This window comes from Podarcis erhardii (assembly GCF_964252035.2).
Source record: "Podarcis erhardii genome assembly, chromosome: 5".
In the NCBI taxonomy this organism is placed as follows: domain Eukaryota; kingdom Metazoa; phylum Chordata; class Lepidosauria; order Squamata; family Lacertidae; genus Podarcis; species Podarcis erhardii.
The window spans coordinates 34,910,096-34,929,323 of NC_138509.1; the positions used below are offsets into that span (position 1 = coordinate 34,910,096).

At 45.4% G+C, this 19,228-nt stretch overlaps 1 protein-coding gene across 2 annotated transcripts in view; it reads right to left on the reverse strand.

Annotated features, from left to right (window-relative positions):
- PRKG1 (protein kinase cGMP-dependent 1) overlaps positions 1-19,228 on the reverse strand; it is a 652,365-nt gene that overhangs the window by 586,262 nt on the left and 46,875 nt on the right. For both annotated transcript variants that reach the window (XM_081861792.1, XM_081861791.1), the window contains exon 2: positions 8,619-9,035. In XM_081861792.1, the coding sequence (XP_081717918.1) occupies positions 8,619-9,035 (417 nt within the window). The remainder of the gene's footprint in view (positions 1-8,618; positions 9,036-19,228) is intronic.

Here is a 19,228-nt window from a genome sequence, read left to right on the forward strand (position 1 = left end):
AAAAGACTTCCCATCCCCGCTTTCAAGTTTCAGGAAAAAGCAGCTACTGCATACCTTCCAAGTGCCATGATTTAACCATGGCACCCCCAGAAATACAGAAGCCATCTTGGCTTCTGATTTGATCTGGGAATGTCCCGGAAATGTAGAAGGGCCTGGGGTGCCTGGGTAAAGGTGGGGTTGCAGGGAGGATCCTAGAGTCCTCCTGCTTCCTTCCCGAAGCTGGCAAGAACTTACCGGCAGTGGCGGAGAGCAGGCAGGGGCGGGGCTGGCATGTGTCCTGGGGGCGAGGCACGCTGCCTGCAGGGGCAGGGTGCCAAGCATAGGCAGGGGGCAGCTGTGATGGCACCCTGGGGATCGCGCTGCCGGGGGCGGTGCGCTCCCCCCGCACTCCTCTTCCTCCACCAGTGCTTACCGGGCTTTGGAAAGGAAGCAGGAATGCTCTCAGACCCTGCCAGAGCATCACACCTCCTTCCCAAAACTGGGCAAGGTCTTACCAGGCTTGGAGAAGGAGAGAGGATAATCTGCATTTCCCTGTTTTCCGTATTATAATCTGTCCCAATTTTCATCTGTTGAATGTTTGAGGGTATGCTACTGTGGTGGCAGCAAGTTTTTGCCTTTTTATTACACTTTAAAATGCTGCTTGTTGTAGGGTAGCAGTGGCCCAAGCTCCAGGAAGTTGCTGTGAAAGTGTGGAGTGGTTTGTTCAGAACCCTTTTTACTTTTTTCATGCTAAAGGAAACTTTTTATGGGTACAACAGGAAATGTGCCTTCAATTCAGAAAGAAAGTGTGTTTTGGCTACCAGAAATCTGGGGAACAAAAAGATAAGAGAACAGCTTCATATATCATTTTGCCACAAGCAAAGATGCCAGCTCATCACTAACAACATCACAGCTCTCAAAATTCTCAACAGAAATGGCTGCGGAGGATTCATGTTAACGGTATATAAAGTCAGGAATTACAAGCAATTATGATAGATTTGTTTATCGTTTCACACATACCAGGAGTAGAGAACTTGCAACACTATCACATGAACCAAAGGAAGTGTTTTTTTCACAGCACATGCCTGATCTTTGGAATTTTGTGTAATGTCATGCGATAATGCCCATCTGGATAGCATACTGCAAAGAACTAATCCAGGGCCTTGCAACAGAAATAAACCATATTGACAGTCACAAATATTTTCCATTTTTTCGTTCGCATGCGTAACATAATTTGCATTATGAATCCCAAGCTATGTTTGTGGACATGAGCTTTTTTTCTTAGTCTAAAAGGGCGAAGAAGAGCTTTTGAAGCAACTCTTTAAAACCTTGCTGGAGGGAATTAAACAGAATAGTAATTGGAAAAAACAATTAAGCTGGGTGCCTCTTAATTTGCAACTTAGCTTCCAGGCTCTTTGCTGGGTAGTTTTTTTCTATTATATTTTCAAACCTCTCTGCAGTTACTATGAGAGCTCAGTTGGAGAACCTCAGCATACACAAGTGCCAAGCTTCCATTGCCAAATCAGAACAAGCAGTTCACGAAAGACATGGATATTAGGGCTTTATTGCTTAATAGATTAATCTGTAAGATGCCCAAGCAGCAGATTTTTTAAATGTATTATTATTATTATTATTATTATTATTATTATTATTATTATTAAACACTTATGTTATTATTATTAGATTTCACTCCCATCTCTCTACCAAGGATCTCAAGATTTCCCCAGTCCGCTTAACCTCACAACAACCCTGTGAAGTTGGTAAGGGTTGAGAGTGACTGACTCAAGGTCCTGCAGTGAGCTTCATGGCTGAGCCAAGACAGGGGGTAGGCAACCTAAGGCCCATGGGCTGGATACAGCCCAATCACCTTCTCAATCTGGCCTGCAGACGGTCTGGGAATCAGCGTGTTTTCACATGAGTAGAATGTGTCATTTTATTTAAAATGCATCTCTGGGTTATTTGTGGGGCCTGCCTGGTGTTTTTACATAAGTAGAATGTGTCCTTTTATGTAAAATGCATCTCTGGGTTATTTCTGGGACATAGGAATTCATTCATTCCACACACACCCCAAAAAAAGGCCGGCGCATCACATGGTCTGAGGGACGGTACACCGGCCCACAGCTGAAAAAGGTTGCTGACCCCTGAGCCAAGGCCTCCAGGCTTACAATGCTAATCATTACAAAATGCTAACCCTGTTATGCAAACTGCAATGACATTTTGAAAAGAGACATCCCTCCTCTTCTAACAGGGAAAGCCTGTTCTAAAACATTTGCATGCAACATCGAAGAAAGAATGCTTCCAAACTATTGTTTTTAATCATAAACAAGTTTACTTAATAAATTGACTTAGGATGCAATCCTATACACATTTACCTGGAGAAAGCCCCATTGGATTTCTAAGTATTTCTGCATAGGATTGCAGTGTTAGAACTTATACTGTAAATTGGTTGAGATTTATTTTATTGAGTGACAAGTGTAGTAGTGAGGATCACTGGATCGTATTAACTGAGCACAAATTCACACATGCATGTGCATTTTTTGTTTGTCCTGGACAAACAAAACACGCCCCATTAATAACCACTGTGTGTGAAATGATTGATACGAAAGTTCTGTCTGTGTCAGATGGCTCAATCAAATATTCCAGTGACAAAATATGAATGGTGAACCAGGCCATCTATTATGATACAGTTGATGTGCCCAAATAAGTGATTGCTGAAATCTAAAAATAATCAATGAAGCCTGACAGAACTGATACCTCCAGTCTGAAGTATCTAGTACTATCAAGAATAGTGCTATTTGGACCATTGCTCTGAACCAGGAAGTTGTTTTGCATTGCGTAGGGAAACTCTATGATTTTGCAGCATCTTTTATGTTTGCGCTTCTTACGAGGCAAAAAAGGATGCATGGAGTCCGCTATGTGAGCAGATTTTAGCATTGCTCCCCCACACCTTAAATGTCCAGCTGTCACATTGCCCAAATGTCAGATCAGCTCCTATTATTGGATTCAGACTCCTCACTACAGTTTTCAAGCAATCTGGCCAATCTGTACTATGCATTGCCAGAGGGACTCCAAATTATTCAGCAGTGCATTTGGACTCCTAAGGGAGGGAAAGGGAAGGGGTACTATTTCAATAACTTAATCACATACTTGAAAAATGCCATAAACGTTTCATATCATTCACAGGAGCCTTTAGCATATCATGTGTTGACACATAAATCAACATAAAGACTTTGATTAATGTATATATTTGTTTTATTACCGGGAAAAACCCTTAGCATTTACCAAGTGAATATCGTGTGCTCAAAATGCTTCATAGACATCACCTTCGTAATCAGAGAAATCTCAGCCCAACAGAAGTGTTGTTTGAATATTATAGGAATAATATTTAAGTGGGAATGAAACATACAGTATTTGTATTTGTTATCCCAACAATGAGAGAGGTCATGGTGGAGAGTTTCAGTAAAACAAATTTTTAAAAGGATCCTGCCATTTTAACAGCTGTTGTTCACTCTGTATACTTTAGGATCTGTGTTTGATCGGACTCTTCAATTTGTCTTTCCATCTCTAGTATTCAGTCCATCAGTATAAGGCCCTTTCCATTCCCAGCACTAAATCTATCACTATTAATTTGTCACTATTTATCATCATCTTTTAGCAGAGAAATCCAGAAAATACTCTTTCATCCTGATCTTAAGCATATTTACTCCTGTTTACTTACATCAGAAGTTAACCGCATAGAGTTCAGCTGTGGTTTGTGGACCATCACTGGTCTGTGGATTTGTGATAGAAGATGGGGGCTAGCCCACTTGCCCCACTGAATACACTAAACTCGCAACTTCTGCTCACTTTTTTTACATGGATGCAAACTTATGTGGTTAATCAAAAAAACAGATAAATCGGGAAAATGCAGGGGAAATCAAAATAATCAGTAGAAAAACGTCAAAAGGAGGTGTGTGTGGGGGGAAACAACAATTGGCAGTCCCACCAGCCATTGCACTCACCCTGGGAGTGTGTTCAGGCATCATCAGAGAGTCCTAGCGAGAGCAGAGAGAAGGGTGGTCTAAGAGCAAGCTGAGGTGATCTGAAGCATGGCCCCAAAATGCAAGACAGCTTCCTCTTCAACTGGTGGGAGAGCTAAAAAGCAGAGATGGTCTTCCTGGCTTTACACCTTTTTGTGTTTGCACATGGTTCCTGGGAACCAAACCCTCGAGTAAATTGTGGGCTTACTGTTCATCTTGATTTTTAATTGTATTTTTATTTCTTCTTCCATTTTTTAAAAAAGAATTATTTATTATAGACGTATTATATTGCCTTAGAGTTTGAATACTATGGAGTTAAAATTGCTTCAACAGGCAGACAAATCATTAAGTGGTCTGCCAAGACCCTCAGCAACTTTCCAGTGGTCCATGGGAGGGGGCAGTTTGAGACCCACTGTATACATATCTACTCAGAAGTAAGTTATATTGAGTTCAAAGGGGATTACTCCCAGGTAAGTGTGTATTAATTTAGTTTAATTAATTAGTTTTAATTTAAAGTAAAGCCTATAAAACCATAGTACGATATAATAACACAGATATAACTTTTTTAAAAACCCTAAAAACCTTTAGAGCCAACATTTTGTATCTTTTAGGGGTGGGGGTAGAGAGAAAACTGCTTGTGGTATTGTTACTAAAAAGACATTCTGTTCCTTTAAACGTTCTTGTGCATCTCTCCCACCCTCAATTCCAACCATTACTATCTCCATATATTATACTTGTCATAACTCCCTGTTACAGTGAGTCAGTGTGCTGAAAATAAACTTCATGGCTTGTATTCTATTCGAAAGCAGAAGCCCAAACATTGAGGGGGGGGGCGGCGAGAATTTACCCTCTGTCCTAGTGTAAACCACAAAGAAGAGGAAGTTGGGACTTAATAATTGCAATGAATGTTGGAAGAAAAATGTGTGCTCTTGACATCTGATGGAAGAGATAAATCTGTCTCTGTGAACTGAGACTAACTCTCCATCCCCACAAGTTTCCCAGTTTGGGAAAGAGCAGGGAGGCGTGCAGGAGTGCGACATCCACAGCCTTGCGAAACCTCTTTGAAAGTCATTTTTCCAGTGGGAATATCAGTCTCATGGAACCCCTCACTTAAATCCTATATTTACAAGGCCAGTTTAATTTTGACACAAAAGACCTACAGTGCTCTCTTTCAAGTGAAGCTGTGGCTTCAGAAGCAGGACTTTCAAAATTCATAAAATAACCCCAGTCATTAATGCAGCCTTATTTTTAAAAGGTGACTGCAGCAAAGGGGCCAGTGCATCCATTTTTTAAAAAAATTAAAAAGCCTCTAAGCGAACTGGGTATATTAAAGATGATGACAGCCTTCCCCAATCCTACCCCGACCTCCCAAACTCCAGGCGTTTTGAAAGATGAGACACCCAAAAACAGAAATAAACTAAGGAACTACACCAAACCCACACACTCACACACATTCAAGCCACAGTTGACACTGTGAGGAAGCCAATTTTTAATCACACCCTTCTGGCTTTTTTGTACGGGATGTGTCTAACACAGTTTTACAGAGACCACTTGGACCGCTGTCTAATTTTGTCACTCCAGCAACTTCTTTTTCAACAGAAACAAATCTTTACTGTTCCTCATTCAGACAACCTCATCTTCTCCCCCACACACATCCAGACTCCCTCTCCTAGATTTAAGATCAGTAACAATTATTTCACATTTGCTGATTCCCCATTCTAGACAACTTCTTATAGCGTTTAGGCTACCTGGGAGCAAGTTCCCTTGAATTCAGTAGAACTTTTTTCCAAGCATGGTTAGGCCTGCAGCCAACATACAGATGTCACAAGAGTCAGCAGTGTTTATGTAATTGACTAAAAACATTCTCATATATTTTAAAAAAGTTCCCCTCAAGTAACCAAGCAGTGTTTATAAATAAAACATGCAATTTATATTCTTTTATTATTATAGAAATAACTTTATATATTACTTTTATCCATTATAATATTATTATTATTATTATTATTATTATTATTATTATTATTATGTCTATTACTTGAATGGGGGACGCGGGTGGTGCTGTGGTGAAAACCACTGAGCCTCTTGGGCTTGCTGATCAGAAGATCAGCGGTTCAAATCCCCGTGATGGGGTGAGCTCCCGTTGCTCGGTCCCTGCTCCTGCCCACCTAGCAGTTCGAAAGCACATCAAAGTGCGAGTAGATAAATAGGTACTGCTCCGGCGGGAAGGTAAATGGTGTTTCTGTGCACTGCTCTGGTTTCACCAGAAGCAGCATAGTCATGCTGGCCACTGCAGCCCCAGAGTCATCTGCAACTGGACTTAACTGTCAGGGATCCTTTACCTTTACCTTTTTATTACTTGAATGAATATAAAGCACTACCACAGAAGAGGAATTTTCCACACATACAGGAAGCACTGCTTCTTCTAGCAGACAGTGTCTGCTGCAGTGCGTGCAAATCATCTAAAAAAATTGTTTATAGTTGCCCCCCCTTTAGAGCTATTGTTTTGTTCAAGGGCAAATCAATTAAAACTCATGATTCATTAAGTACTTTTAAAAAAATCCTTATTAATGACACTTTTTTCTTATTGTTCATTGTTTTCATAGTGTCAACAAGGTGCATGGTACTGTAGACCCATATAAGTGGTTGGGTCCCTGCACTGAGAAGCTTACAGTTAAACGTAAATTAAAGTGAATGAAGATGCAGGAAGGTTTTTAATCTGTCATCATCCCTGAAAAAGGAGAAAATGAGCCATGCCCATTCTGAGCAGTTAAGTTTATTGTAACGCTATAAAGAAGGAATCTTTTACGTTTCCTATTGTAGTTGGAAGGTAATTGTGCTTCCCAGATCCCAATACTTGGAACAGTGGCCACTCCAATGACCTCTCCTGCTCACCTTCATCGCTCTGGGAGCCTACCTCGGGTTAACATTTCTACACAAGAAACAATGCAGAAAGGTCTCAGAGAGATTTGAGGGCCAGTTTAAAAAAGTCAAGAAATATGGACACAGCAGTAAAGGTGGCAAGAGAGGAGATTCCAGCTGGACATCAGGAAGAACTTTCTGACAGTGGGAGAGGTAGTGGACTCTCCTTCCTCAAAGGTTTTTAAACAGAGCTTGGATGGCCATCTGTCATGGATGTTTTTGTTGAGATTCCTGTGTTGCCCGGGGTCCCTTCCAACTCTATAACTGATTCTAATACATACAAACTCTGAAATCCTCATCAGCACGAAAACCAAGTCTCTAACTCAAACCGTCCCATCCCTACCAGAGAAAACTTTGGCCCCCTCGAGTTCTAAGTTTACACACAAACACACACACACACACACACACACACACACACGTGTCCAGCACGTGCCTGGTACCTCTCCTCTCTCACTAAGATCCTTCCCCTCCCTCCAAGGTATGATCATTCAAACTAGGCAGGAGAGTAACAGATGATGATGATGAAAGGAAAAGAGTCGGGGTGGGGTGAGAGAGGGAGAAGGAGAGACGCCGTTTAATGGGATATTCAATATCCTGCAACATGCATTTTGAGCTCTGCACTTCCAGCGGCTTAAAAGCTCATAATGCGCTCTGTACTTCCTCTCGCTAATGTCCACAGGGGGTTTAATGCTGGGGCCGATCGATGGGGCTCCTCTGGTGTCACGATCTCTCTCTCTTTTTCTTTACTTTTTCTTTCGCAAAAAGCAGCAGCATAAACCAGACTGGGAAGGGACGGGCTAGAGGAGGCGGGATTATTTTGGAGCGCCGGGAGAGGGGGGAGAAAGGAAGGGGTGAAGGAAAAGGGAGGGATTTGGGCTTCTCTCCACCAGGACCTCCCCTCCAGATTTCTTCCTCTCCCCTCCCTTTTTATTTCCCAAACGTCTCTAGATTACCCACTCTACACCTCCTTCGCCTCCCCCCCCCCCCGGGTTGTGAGAGCAGCCAATTCTAAGGGCAAAGGGAGGAAAGGGCAAGCGGCTTCGACCGTCGCGACTACGCATGCCCGGCCATGCAGGCATGCTCAACAAAAATAGAAGGGCAGCCCAACTGCCAAATGATGGGGAGCAAAAGAGGCTCTTCATCTCGGTAGGCGATGGGCTTGCAAAGAAGAGAAGCAGGGGAGGGGAGGGGGGCACAGGAGGTGGGTGAGGACTCTTCCAAAATATCCCCAAGAACTCCTGGAGGAACTTTGCCACGCTTTGAGAGTGCACTATTCAGATGCCCGAGAGGGTTTGCTGTCAGCCCGGGTTTATTTTTTATTTTATTGGACTCTTCTGCACCGCTCCAAGGCAGCACGTGATGGGCAGGGCAAGAAGGCTCCACCGCTTTCTTCACCCTTGAGAAACTTGTCCCCCTAACCTTGGGAAGCGGGGCTGGTTGGAGGGGGGGGGGGAGAGGGAGAGAAGCGGCAGCCCCGCCAAGGAGAAAAGGCAGCAGAGAGCGAGGAGGGGGGTTGCACACACCCCAACTCCGCCCCTCACTTGGCTGTAGCCATCCAGCTTTAAGGAGACTTTGGGGCTGGAGGAGACAAGGGTGTAAGATGTGACACACGTATCTGCACGCGCTCACGCGCGGACGTATCCCCCTCCCCTCTCCAAACACACATACACCCTCTCCGTTTTCGTCGTCCACCGTCCCTACCTTTCGGATTTGGTGAATTTCCGAAACGCCTGCCGGAGATCGTGGAAGGAGCGATAGGTCTGGGGCTCGGCGGAGATGCCTTGCGCCCGGGTGGTGCGGGGTCCGATGTGGGTGGTGGGCGCGGGCAGCACGGACTGACACTTGTGCAGCTTCCTCCTCAGCTCCTGGATCTCCTCGTCCTTCTCGGACAAGCGCTTCTCCAGCTCTTTAATCCGCTCATCCTTCAGCAGCAAGAGCTTGGCAAAGTCCCCTTCCAGCTCGCTCATGTTTCGAAAGCCCTCGCTCCGCTGCAACTTTTTTTTCCTTCTTCTTTTTGGTATCCCGTAAGGAAGCGAGCGGGGGAGCGAAGGAGCAGCAGCAGCAAAAGCAGCAACAGCAGCAGTAGCGACCCAGGCGAGCGCGGAGTGAATGGAGCCTCTAAGTAAGAGAGGGAGAGAGAGGAAAGGGGAAAGAGAGGGAGTGAAAAAGAAGGGGGGGGGGGAGTCAGTCCAAAGCAGTGGGGAGAGATCTGCTGTCACTAATGGGTGGTGGTGAGCGGCTTTCTTCGATCCACTTACTGCTGAATGGGCTGTAAATGGAGGCAGCAGGATGAGAGAGGGCTGAGATCACTGGATGTTGAGTGCTAATCTGGAAGCGTCCCTCGGGACCGGGTGATTATCTTTCATTGAGAAAGCAATTAGAGCTACCCTCCTGCTGCCGCCGCCGTCGCCGCCGCCCTTCATACCTACCGGATTCACTCGGGGAGGAGGAGAAGGAGGAGGAGGAGGATGGAAAGAAGAGGCATGCGAATAGCCAACAGCAGCCCCACCAAACTCCTAAGCTCTCTCCTCAGGACAAGAGCTCTCCCTTCCTCCATCTCTCTCTCTCTCACACACACACACACCACATTTTCTGTGTTAAGTGGTACAGACAACAGAGAGAGGAAGAAAGTTGATGGAGAGAGAGAGATGCAGTCCTTAAAATAGCAACCATTATTACTATGCAGCCTGAAGGGTGACACAGCTCCCTGTAACCAAAGCGTCGGGTCCGGGGTTGTAAAATTAGATGTCCTTCATAAATTATTGATCCCTCCCCTCCCCTCAAAATAACCTCCACAAATTGGTTCCTTCATAATGGTACTTAGCATTTGGCCAGGCATATGTCAAGGGCTCCAAGCACTCCTGGTGCGTTTTTCTCCTCGAGAATCCTAACAACAGCCTTGTAAAGTGGGTCAGTGTTACTAACCGGCTTGCTATAATTGGGAACCGAAGGCACTGGTGGCTCACTTAATAGGACACGTAGGGTAAATGTGAGGAGGGCTCCAAAAGCTACGGCCAAGCGCCTCCAAAAAGCTAAGGAGCAGATCATGAAGGAAATTGGCTTCTGCACGTTTGTCCCTGGTGTTTGCTATTCAGAGATATACTTTTCTCTGAACATGGAAGTTCAGCTATTACAGCTGATGAGGGAGGGTCATAGACCTATAGTACAAACCTAACAAACCCATCACCGCATCCTGTGGCAACTAATTCCACAAGTTAACTCTGCATAGTTTGAAAAAGTAGGTGCCTTCTTTTTCTGAACCTGTTCCCAATTAAATTGTTTAGATGACCCCAAGTTCTAATATTAAAAGAGGAGCAGGGAAATCTCTCCTTTCATTCATAATTTTACAGTATTAACTTTTGTCACGTCTCCCCTTCCCTTCCAAATTAAACAAATCCAAAAGTGTAGCCTTTTCTTGTATGGATAACATTTCTTATCAACTGGCTTGTTTTTGTTCTATATCTTTTCCAGGACTGCAGTATTCTTTTTTCTTTTTAATGATGGTGTGATCAGAACCGTACAAGAAAATTCCAAATGTGGCTGGGGCACAGATTTGCATAAGGGCATTGTGACAATGGCAGTTTTCTTTTTGACCTCTTTTCTATAATTCGTGACATAGAATTTGCCTTTTTCTCTGCTGCTACGCACTGAGTTGACATTTTCAGTGACCTATTCACTACCAATCTTTCCTGGGTAGTCGTAGACTAATCAGACCCCATCAGTGTGTGTATATAGATTTTTGGTTTTGTTGTGGGTTTTCTTTTTCACCCCAATGTGTATGACTATGCACTTACTTATATTAAATCTCATTCACCATTTTGCTGTACCTTCATGCAGTATGGAGAAATCCTTCCAATATTTATTCACAGGCTACCTTGAGTTTCATAATCAAATAAATTTGGCAACTTCGCTGCTCACTCCTGATGCCATTTTTGAATAACATAGCTGACTTTCCTTGTGCATGAAAACTTGCTAGTTTATTGCTGACCTCTGCTTCCTACCCTTTTGACCACATAAGGGTCACTTGATGTGAGATTTGAACTGAGGACATGTCAGCTCATGGCCTACTATTACACCATAGTACTCTTAATAGGGACGCGGGTGGTGCTGTGGGTTAAACCACAGAGCCTAGGACTTGCCGATCAGAAGGTCGGTGGTTCGAATCCCCACGACAGGGTGAGCTCCCGTTGCTCGGTCCCAACTCTTGCCAACCTAGCAGTTCTAAAGCACGTCAAAGTGCAAGTAGATAAATAGGTACCGCTCCAGCGGGAAGGTAAACGGCGATTCCGTGCGCTGCTCTGGTTCGCCAGAAGTGGCTTAGTCATGCTGTTCACCAGCTCCCTCGGCCAATAAAGCGAGATGAGCACTGCAACCCCAGAGTCGGTCATGACTGGACCTAATGGTCAGGGGTCCCTTTACCTTTTTACTCTTAATAATCTTTTTATTCCTTCCTTACTGGGGCCTCTCAGAATTCCAGGGCAGAGTTCTCTTGCTCCCATTTCGAGTACCCCAAGTGCTGCTTTGGTGAGTGCCTATGCATTTAGAGTATATAATCTTCACAATAACATATATGTGAAGATACTGTTCTCATACTGTGCAGTATAACCCTTCCATAATAACAAAAAAATAAGTCCCACTGATTTCAATGGCTAGAGGTTGGTGCTGAAAGGCAATGTTCTCAAGTACACCTACTGGGTTCAATGGGGCTTTCCTCGAGAAAGTCTGGAAACGATTGCAGCACCAGGCGGAAATCCTAAAAGGGCCATAGCTGCAGGCAAGCCGTGCTTCTTCAAGGATGTTCCAGCTGCACATCTTTCATGCTGTTCAAGGATGTTCCAGCTGCACATCTTTCATCTACGTGGGGCTGCCCTTGAAACTGACCCAGAAACTCCAGCGGGTGCAGAATGCCATGGCAAGACTCCTCATTGGGTCCTCGCCATGGGAGCACATTCATCTGGTGCTTTACCAGCTGCACTGGCTCCTGGTGGAGTACAGGATCAGGTTTAAGGTGCTGGTTTTGACATTTAAAGCCCTATATGGCCTAGGACCCTCGTACCTACGGGACCACCTCTCCTGGTATGCCCCACAGATGACCTTAAGGTCTGCAAATAATAACACCCTGAAGATCCCAGGCCCCAGAGAGATTAGACTGGCCTTGACCAGGGCCTCTTCGGCCGTGGCCCCGGCCCGGTGGCATGCTCTCTCACAAGAGACAAGGGCCCTGTGGGATCTGCCATCTTTCGCAGGGCCTGCAAGACAGAGCTGTTCCGCCAGGCCTTTGGTCGGGGTTCAGTCTGATTCTTTTCTTTCTGTATAAGAACAAGCATTAAAGAGGCCTCCTAGCCTGCTCACAGGTCCTTTATAAGACCAGTGGTAACATTTGGCCCTGGAGAATATTAACGACTCTCAATTTTACCCATGGACTGCCATCTGCCCATATTTTAATTTGCTCTGAACTAATTTTAAGGTGTATTTTAATTAACTGATTGCCTGTTTTTATGTTTTTATGTTCTTTGTATACTGTGTTAGTTTTATAATGTTAGCCGCGCTGAGCCCAGCTCCGGCCAGGGTACAAATAAAAATTGTTGTTGTTGTTGTTGTTGTTGTTGTTGTTGTTGTTGTTGTTGTTGTTGTTGTTTTAAGGGGATAAGCCTCTAGTGTAGCTCCATAGGTTGTTGGACTACAGTATACTCATTCTCTGGTCATTACCCTTGCTAGATGGGAAGTCCCCCAAATATCTGGAGGGCTACAGGTTTCTTACCCCTACCTCTAGCGTTGTTGTTGTTTAGCCGTTTGGTCATGTCCAACTCTTCGTGACCCCATGGACCAGAGCACGCCAGGCACTCCTGTCTTCCACTGCCTCTCGCAGTTTCGTCAAACTCATGTTAATAATAATAATAATAATAATAATAATAATAATAATAATAATAATTTATTATTTGTACCCTGCCCATCTGGCTGGGTCTCCCCAGCCACTCTGGGCGGCTTCCATAAAAACCAAAAATACACTAAAATATCACAGATTAAAAACTTCCCTGATGTCTTCTGAATGTCAGGTAGTTATTTATCACTTTGACATCTGATGGGAGGGCATTCCACAGGGCAGGCGCCACTACTGAGAAGGCCCTCTGCCTGGTTGCCTGTAGCTTTGCTTCTCGCAATGAGGGAACCGCCAGAAGGCCCTCAGCACTGGACCTCAGCGTCCGGGCAGAACAATGGGGGTGGAGACACTCCTTCAGGTATACTGGGCTGAGGCCATTTAGGTCCCAGGACTTTGAATTGTGCTCGGAAACGTACTGGGAGCCAATGTAGGTCTTTCAAGACCGGTGTTATGTGGTCTCGGTGGCCGCCCCCAGTCACCAGTCTAGCTGCCGCATTCTGGATTAGTTGTAGTTTCCGAGTCACCTTCAAAGGTAGCCCCACGTAGAGCGCATTGCAGTAGGAGATAACTAGAGCATGCACCACTCTGGCGAGATAGTCCGGGGGCAGGTAGGGTCTCAGCCTGCATACCAGGTGGAGTTGGTAGACAGCTGCCCTGGATACAGAATTGACCTGCGCCTCCATGGACAGCTGTGAGTCCAAAATGACTCCCAGGCTGTGCACCTGGTCCTTCAGGGGCACAGTTACCCTATTCAGGACCAGGGAGTCCTCCACACCAGCCCGCCCCCTGCCCCCCCAAAACAGTACTTCTGTCTTGTCAGGATTCAACCTCAATCCATTAGCCACCATCCATCCTCCAACCGCCTCCAGGCACTCACACAGGACCTTCACCGCCTTCACTGGTTCTGATTTGAAAGAGAGGTAGAGCTGGGTATCATCTGCATATTGATGGACACCCAGTCCAAACCCCCTGATGATCTCTCCCAGCGGCTTCATATAGATGTTAAAAAGCATGGGAGAGAGGACGGAACCCATAGGCACCCCACAAATGAGGGCCCAGGGGTCTGAACACTCATCCCCCCCACTTTCTGAACACGGCCCAGGAGGAAGGAGCGAAACCACTGTATAACAGTGCCCCCAGCTGCCAGCCCCTCTAGACGGTCCAGAAGGATGTTATGGTCGATTGTATCAAAGGCCGCTGAGAGATCCAGCAGAACTAGGAAACAACTCTCACCTTTGTCCCTAGCTCGCCGGAGATCATCAACCAGCGTGACCAAGGCAGTTTCAGTCCCATGATGAGGCCTGAATCCCGATTGGAAGGGATCCAAATGGTCCGCATCCTCCAGGTGTGCCTGGAGTTGTTCAGCAACCACACACTCAATCACCTTGCCCAAGAATGGAAGATTTGAGACTGGGCAATAGTTGGCCATACTGGCCGGGTCTAAAGATGGTTTTTTAAGAAGCGGTTTAATGACCGCCTCTTTCAGCGAATCTGGGAATGTTCCCTCACAGAGGGAAGCATTCACCACCCCGCAGAGCCCATCGCCCAGCCCTTCCCGGCTTGCTTTTATTAGCCAGGATGGGCAAGGATCAAGGAGACAGGTGGTTGGTTTCACGCGTCCAAGCAGCCTGTCCACATCCTCGGGGGTAACGGATTGAAATTGATTCCATGCAACTTGACCAGACAGAGCTCTAGCACTCTCCCGCCCCAGCCCTGCTCCCACGGTGGTGTCTAGCTCCTTCCGAATATGAGTGATTTTATCTGCAAAAAACTTTGCAAAATCGTTGCAAAATATCTTGGGGTCTTTACAAGGCCCCGGTGGTAAAGGTGGTTCCGTTAAATTGTGAACCACCTGAAAGAGTCGCCTGCTACTATTTTCTGCAGGTGCAATAGAGGCGGTGAAGAAAGTCTTCTTCGCCGTCGCTATTGCCACTTGGTAGGCTCGACGTTGAGCTCTAACCTGTGTCCGGTCAGATTTGGAGTGAGTTTTTTGCCACCAACGCTCTAGCCGTCTCAGCGATTGTTTCATTGCCCTCAGCTCCGAAGAAAACCACAGGGCTGTCCGGGCTCCATGCAATCGGAGAGGGCGCTTCGGAGCCAGACAGTCGATAGCCCTGGTTAACTCCGCATTCCAGCGAGCCACCAGGGAATCAGCTGAAAGGCCATCAACATAGGATAAAGCATCCCCTACCACTCTCTGGAAACCATTTGGATCCATTAAGTGGTGGGGGCGGACCATCCGAATTGGTCCCACCTCCCTGCAGAGGGGATGGGTCGTGGAGAAGTCCAGTTGCACCAGGAAGTGATCTGACCATGGCACTTTTGTTTCACTTTTACTTAGTGTCAGATCACCCACATCACTAGAGGTGAACACCAGGTCTAAGGCATGTCCATGACTATGAGTTGGGCCAAACTTATTCAGGGACAGCCCCATGGAGGCCATGCTTTCCACGAAGTCCCGAGCGGCCCCTTGTAAGGTCGTGTCGGCATGGATGTTAAAATCCCCTAGGACAACCAAACTAGGTGTCTCCAGGAGAAAATCCGCCACGACCTGAAGCAGCTCAGACAGAGAATCCTTGGTACACCAAAAGGAATCCTGAACTGCCCCTATTGCCCAACTTCCAGAACATGCACTCAGAAAACTGGATCTTCCCAGTAGGACGCCTGGTGCAAGCTAGTGACTTCCTAAAAATCACTGCAACCCCCCCTCCCCGCCTACATGACCTGGGTTGCTGTGCGTAAGAGAAACCTGGTGGGCAAGCAGCGGCAAGGACAGGCCCATCTGCTTCCTCCAACCAGGTCTCTGTCACACATGCCAGGTCAAATCCTCCATCCACAATCAGGTCGTGGATGGCAGTGGTTTTATTCATCATTGACCTGGCATTACACAGCAACACCTTCAGGTCATGTAGGTTTCCCCTGTTGATTCCAGTATCCATCCAGTCAAGGCCAGACCCGGAGGCAGGGATAGTCTTCAAACAACAATAGCTTCGAGAACACTGTCCAACCATCTCTTCCTCTGTAGTTCCCTTCTCCTTGTGCCCTCAATCTTTCCCAACATCAGGGTCTTTTCCAGGGAGTCTACTCTTTTCATGAGGTGGCCAAAGTATTGGAGCCTCAGCTTCAGGATCTGTCCTTCCAGTGAGCACTCAGGGCTGATTTCCTTCAGAATGGATAAGTTTGATCTTCTTGCACTCCATAGGACTCTCAAGAGTCTCCTCCAGCACCATAATTCAAAAGCATCAATTCTTCGGCGATCAGCCTTCTTGATGGTCCAGCTCTCACTCCCATACATCACTACTGGGAAAACCATAGCTTTAACTATACGGACCTTTGTCGGCAAGGTGATGTCTCTGCTTTTTAAGATGCTGTCTAAGTTTGTCATCACTTTTCTCCCAAGAAGCAGGCGTCTTTTAATTTTGTGACTGCTGTCACCATCTGCAGTGATCATGGAGCCCAAGAAAGCAAAATCTCTCACTGCTTCCATTTCTGCCCCTTCTATTTGCCAGGAGGTGATGCAACCAGGAGGAGAAAGGAGTTGGGGTGGGAAAGGAGAATTGAGAGCAAAAAGGCCTTGCTGAAAGCTCAAAGCATCTCTGCAGTGGGGTGGGGGTGGGGATCTTGCTGTTGTGGACAGGTGAGTTATTACTACTAAGTGAGGTGGCTGAGAACAGTGTGTCACACTCTGCTTCAGGGAGGGGCAACTGTAGATTTTGGCAATCTGTCATGGATGCTTTCCTTGCGATTCCTGCATTGCAAAGGATTGGAACTAGATGACCCCCAGGGTCCCTTCCCACTCTGCAATTCTACAAAATAACTACAAAATAGTTAGATGCATATCTGGATGGAGAAACCAGTAGCCCTTGAGATGTTGTAGGACTATAACTCCCATTACCTCTGGCCACCAGCCATACTACTTGGGACTAATGGAAGTTGTAGTGCCACACATTGGTCACCCATGCCCTAGACATAAGTTCCACTGAAATCTATTTAATTATATATTTATATTGAATTTATATATTTATATTGATTTTATATACCACCCTTCATCTGAAGATCACAGGGCAGTTTGCAATATAAAAATGCAAAAATACATAGCATAGTAACAAAAAAGAATACTCCCCCTCCCGCCCCACCACCCCAGTTTAAAAGGCCATAGATTGTTTACTTAGCCAAAGGTATGGGAGAAGATGAATGTTTTTGCCTGGTGCCTAAAGATATGAAACAAAGAAGCCAGGTGAGCCTCGCTGGGGAGAACATTCCACAAGGGGGAGCTGTTGCAGGAAAGGTCCATTTTCATGTTGCCATGCTCTGGGCCTCTCATGGAGGAGGCACATGAAGAAGGGACTTGGTTGATGATCTCAGGGTCTGGGTAAGTTCATAAGGGGAGAGAAGGTCTTAAAGATTAGGGAGGTTGTTTAAGTTGTCCCCTTTGCTAATCTCCATTGCTGAAGAATTGTGTGGTCCCCATGAGCAGCTTGGCTGGGTTCTGATGTTGAACAGAGCAAGGAAAAGCTTTGCTTTTCTAGTTTCATTTTCCATGCTTAACACAGAGCTCTGGTTGAGGTGAGGCTAGAGCATGCACTGCCCTACTCGGACTACCAATTCACTACCAACAAACACAAGGCAACATACAATTGCCTTGTATACAATCTGTGTATACAATACAATTTGTAACATTTTCATTAAAGTAAAAACATTTTGGGAATATTTATTTTATTTATAATAAAACCATTGTAGCAACCTCTTGTCACTAGAATCAACCCAGCCTAACAAATTAAACACATGCTAGAATAAAGAAGTCTTCATAAGCTGGTGAAAGGCCATCAAAGATGGAACCACTCAGGTACTGAGAAGGCCTTATTTCTTCCCTGTAGATCTTACTGAATGGACAGGCTGGCATGGGAGGAGGCAATCCCTCAGGTGTCCTTGACCCAAGTCATTTAGTGCTTCAAAAGGCAAGCACCAACACCCTGAACCTCAACAAATTGGTAATCAGTGCGGTTACTGCATGACAAGTGAAATGTGATCAAACAAACATCCTGACCACCACATGATGGGCCAACGTAATTTCCCGAGGACTCATCAAAGTTAGCTCGGTGTAGAACGTTGCAGTAATATAGTCCAGATGTAACTAAAGGGCAAGGCACATTTAATTAGGGTCAAATCAGACCTCTTTAGGAAAAGGTACTGCTGGTTCATCAGCTAAGCTAGCCAAAGGCACTCCTAGCAACTGCCACCACCTGGGCATCCAGGTTCAAGGATGAATCTAGGAACATCCACAAATTGAATACCTGATTCTTCAACCTGCAAACTCAATACCTGATTTCTCCCCCCCCCCAAAAAAAACCACACTTTGAAGTTCTATTCTAGAGTCTATCTTCTTCCTGATGAGGAACAGCTCTCTCATCTGGATTAAGCTTCAGTTGATTAGCCCTCACCTCCAGCCTATTGCTATCAGCAGGCAGCAGTTCAGAACATCAACAACTTGGTATTAGATGGAAAGGAGAAATGAACTATCTGCTTGTTGCTATCTGCAACACCTTGTATCCCAATTTACAGCCAGCATGATGCTTGAATCTTATTCCATGCAGTTGTAATTATACTATTTCCTATCTGCATGTTGATTACAATACACTCTAAACATTCAGACAACCCCGTTCAGTAGTATGTAGATATTGAACAACCTACCAAAGAAGATAGTGATGCCATACGCAAATGACCAAGGCATTTAATTAGTCCTCCAGCATCACTTTCTGACACTCAATGAAGAGCCAGAACCATAGCACAGTACCTCCTAGGGCAGGAGTTGTGGGGGATTTGTGGCCCTCCAGATGTTGTTGGACTACAACTCTTGTAAGCCCCAGCCAGCATGGCTGATGGTCAGAGCTGATGGAAGTTGGAGCCTAACAACACTTGGAGGACCATGGGTTCCCCAGCTCTGTCCTGGGTGCATTTCCTTCAGACTGTCTGGAAGTGTACAATGGTCAACAGCATCAAACATTCCTGAAAGGTCCAGCAAAACCAAATGACATGTAAATTCCTGGTTAAGAAAAAAGGGGGGGTCAAAAAATATCATTTTGGTGCCACCCAAAATAATAGCGCTCTAAATACTATCCAGCTTACCCAATAAGCTCTGCCTATCCCAAATTCTTCCTGGTGGATGTTTTAAAATCATTATCACCATTTTTATTATACTTAAATGATCCTGAAAGAGATCCTGATTATACTGAAAGAAATGGCAGAGTGCTTAAAGGGGCAACTTCAGGAAACTTTAAAGAACTTTTAATAAACTTTAGTTTATTTAAGGAAAGTGCTGTGGATGTATCAGTAAAAGCCTCTGAACTTAAAAATAATGGTCCCTATCAGCATACATGTTTCTTCTGCTAACAACTCATGGACACTAAAATATACAGAGACTGTGGAGCTT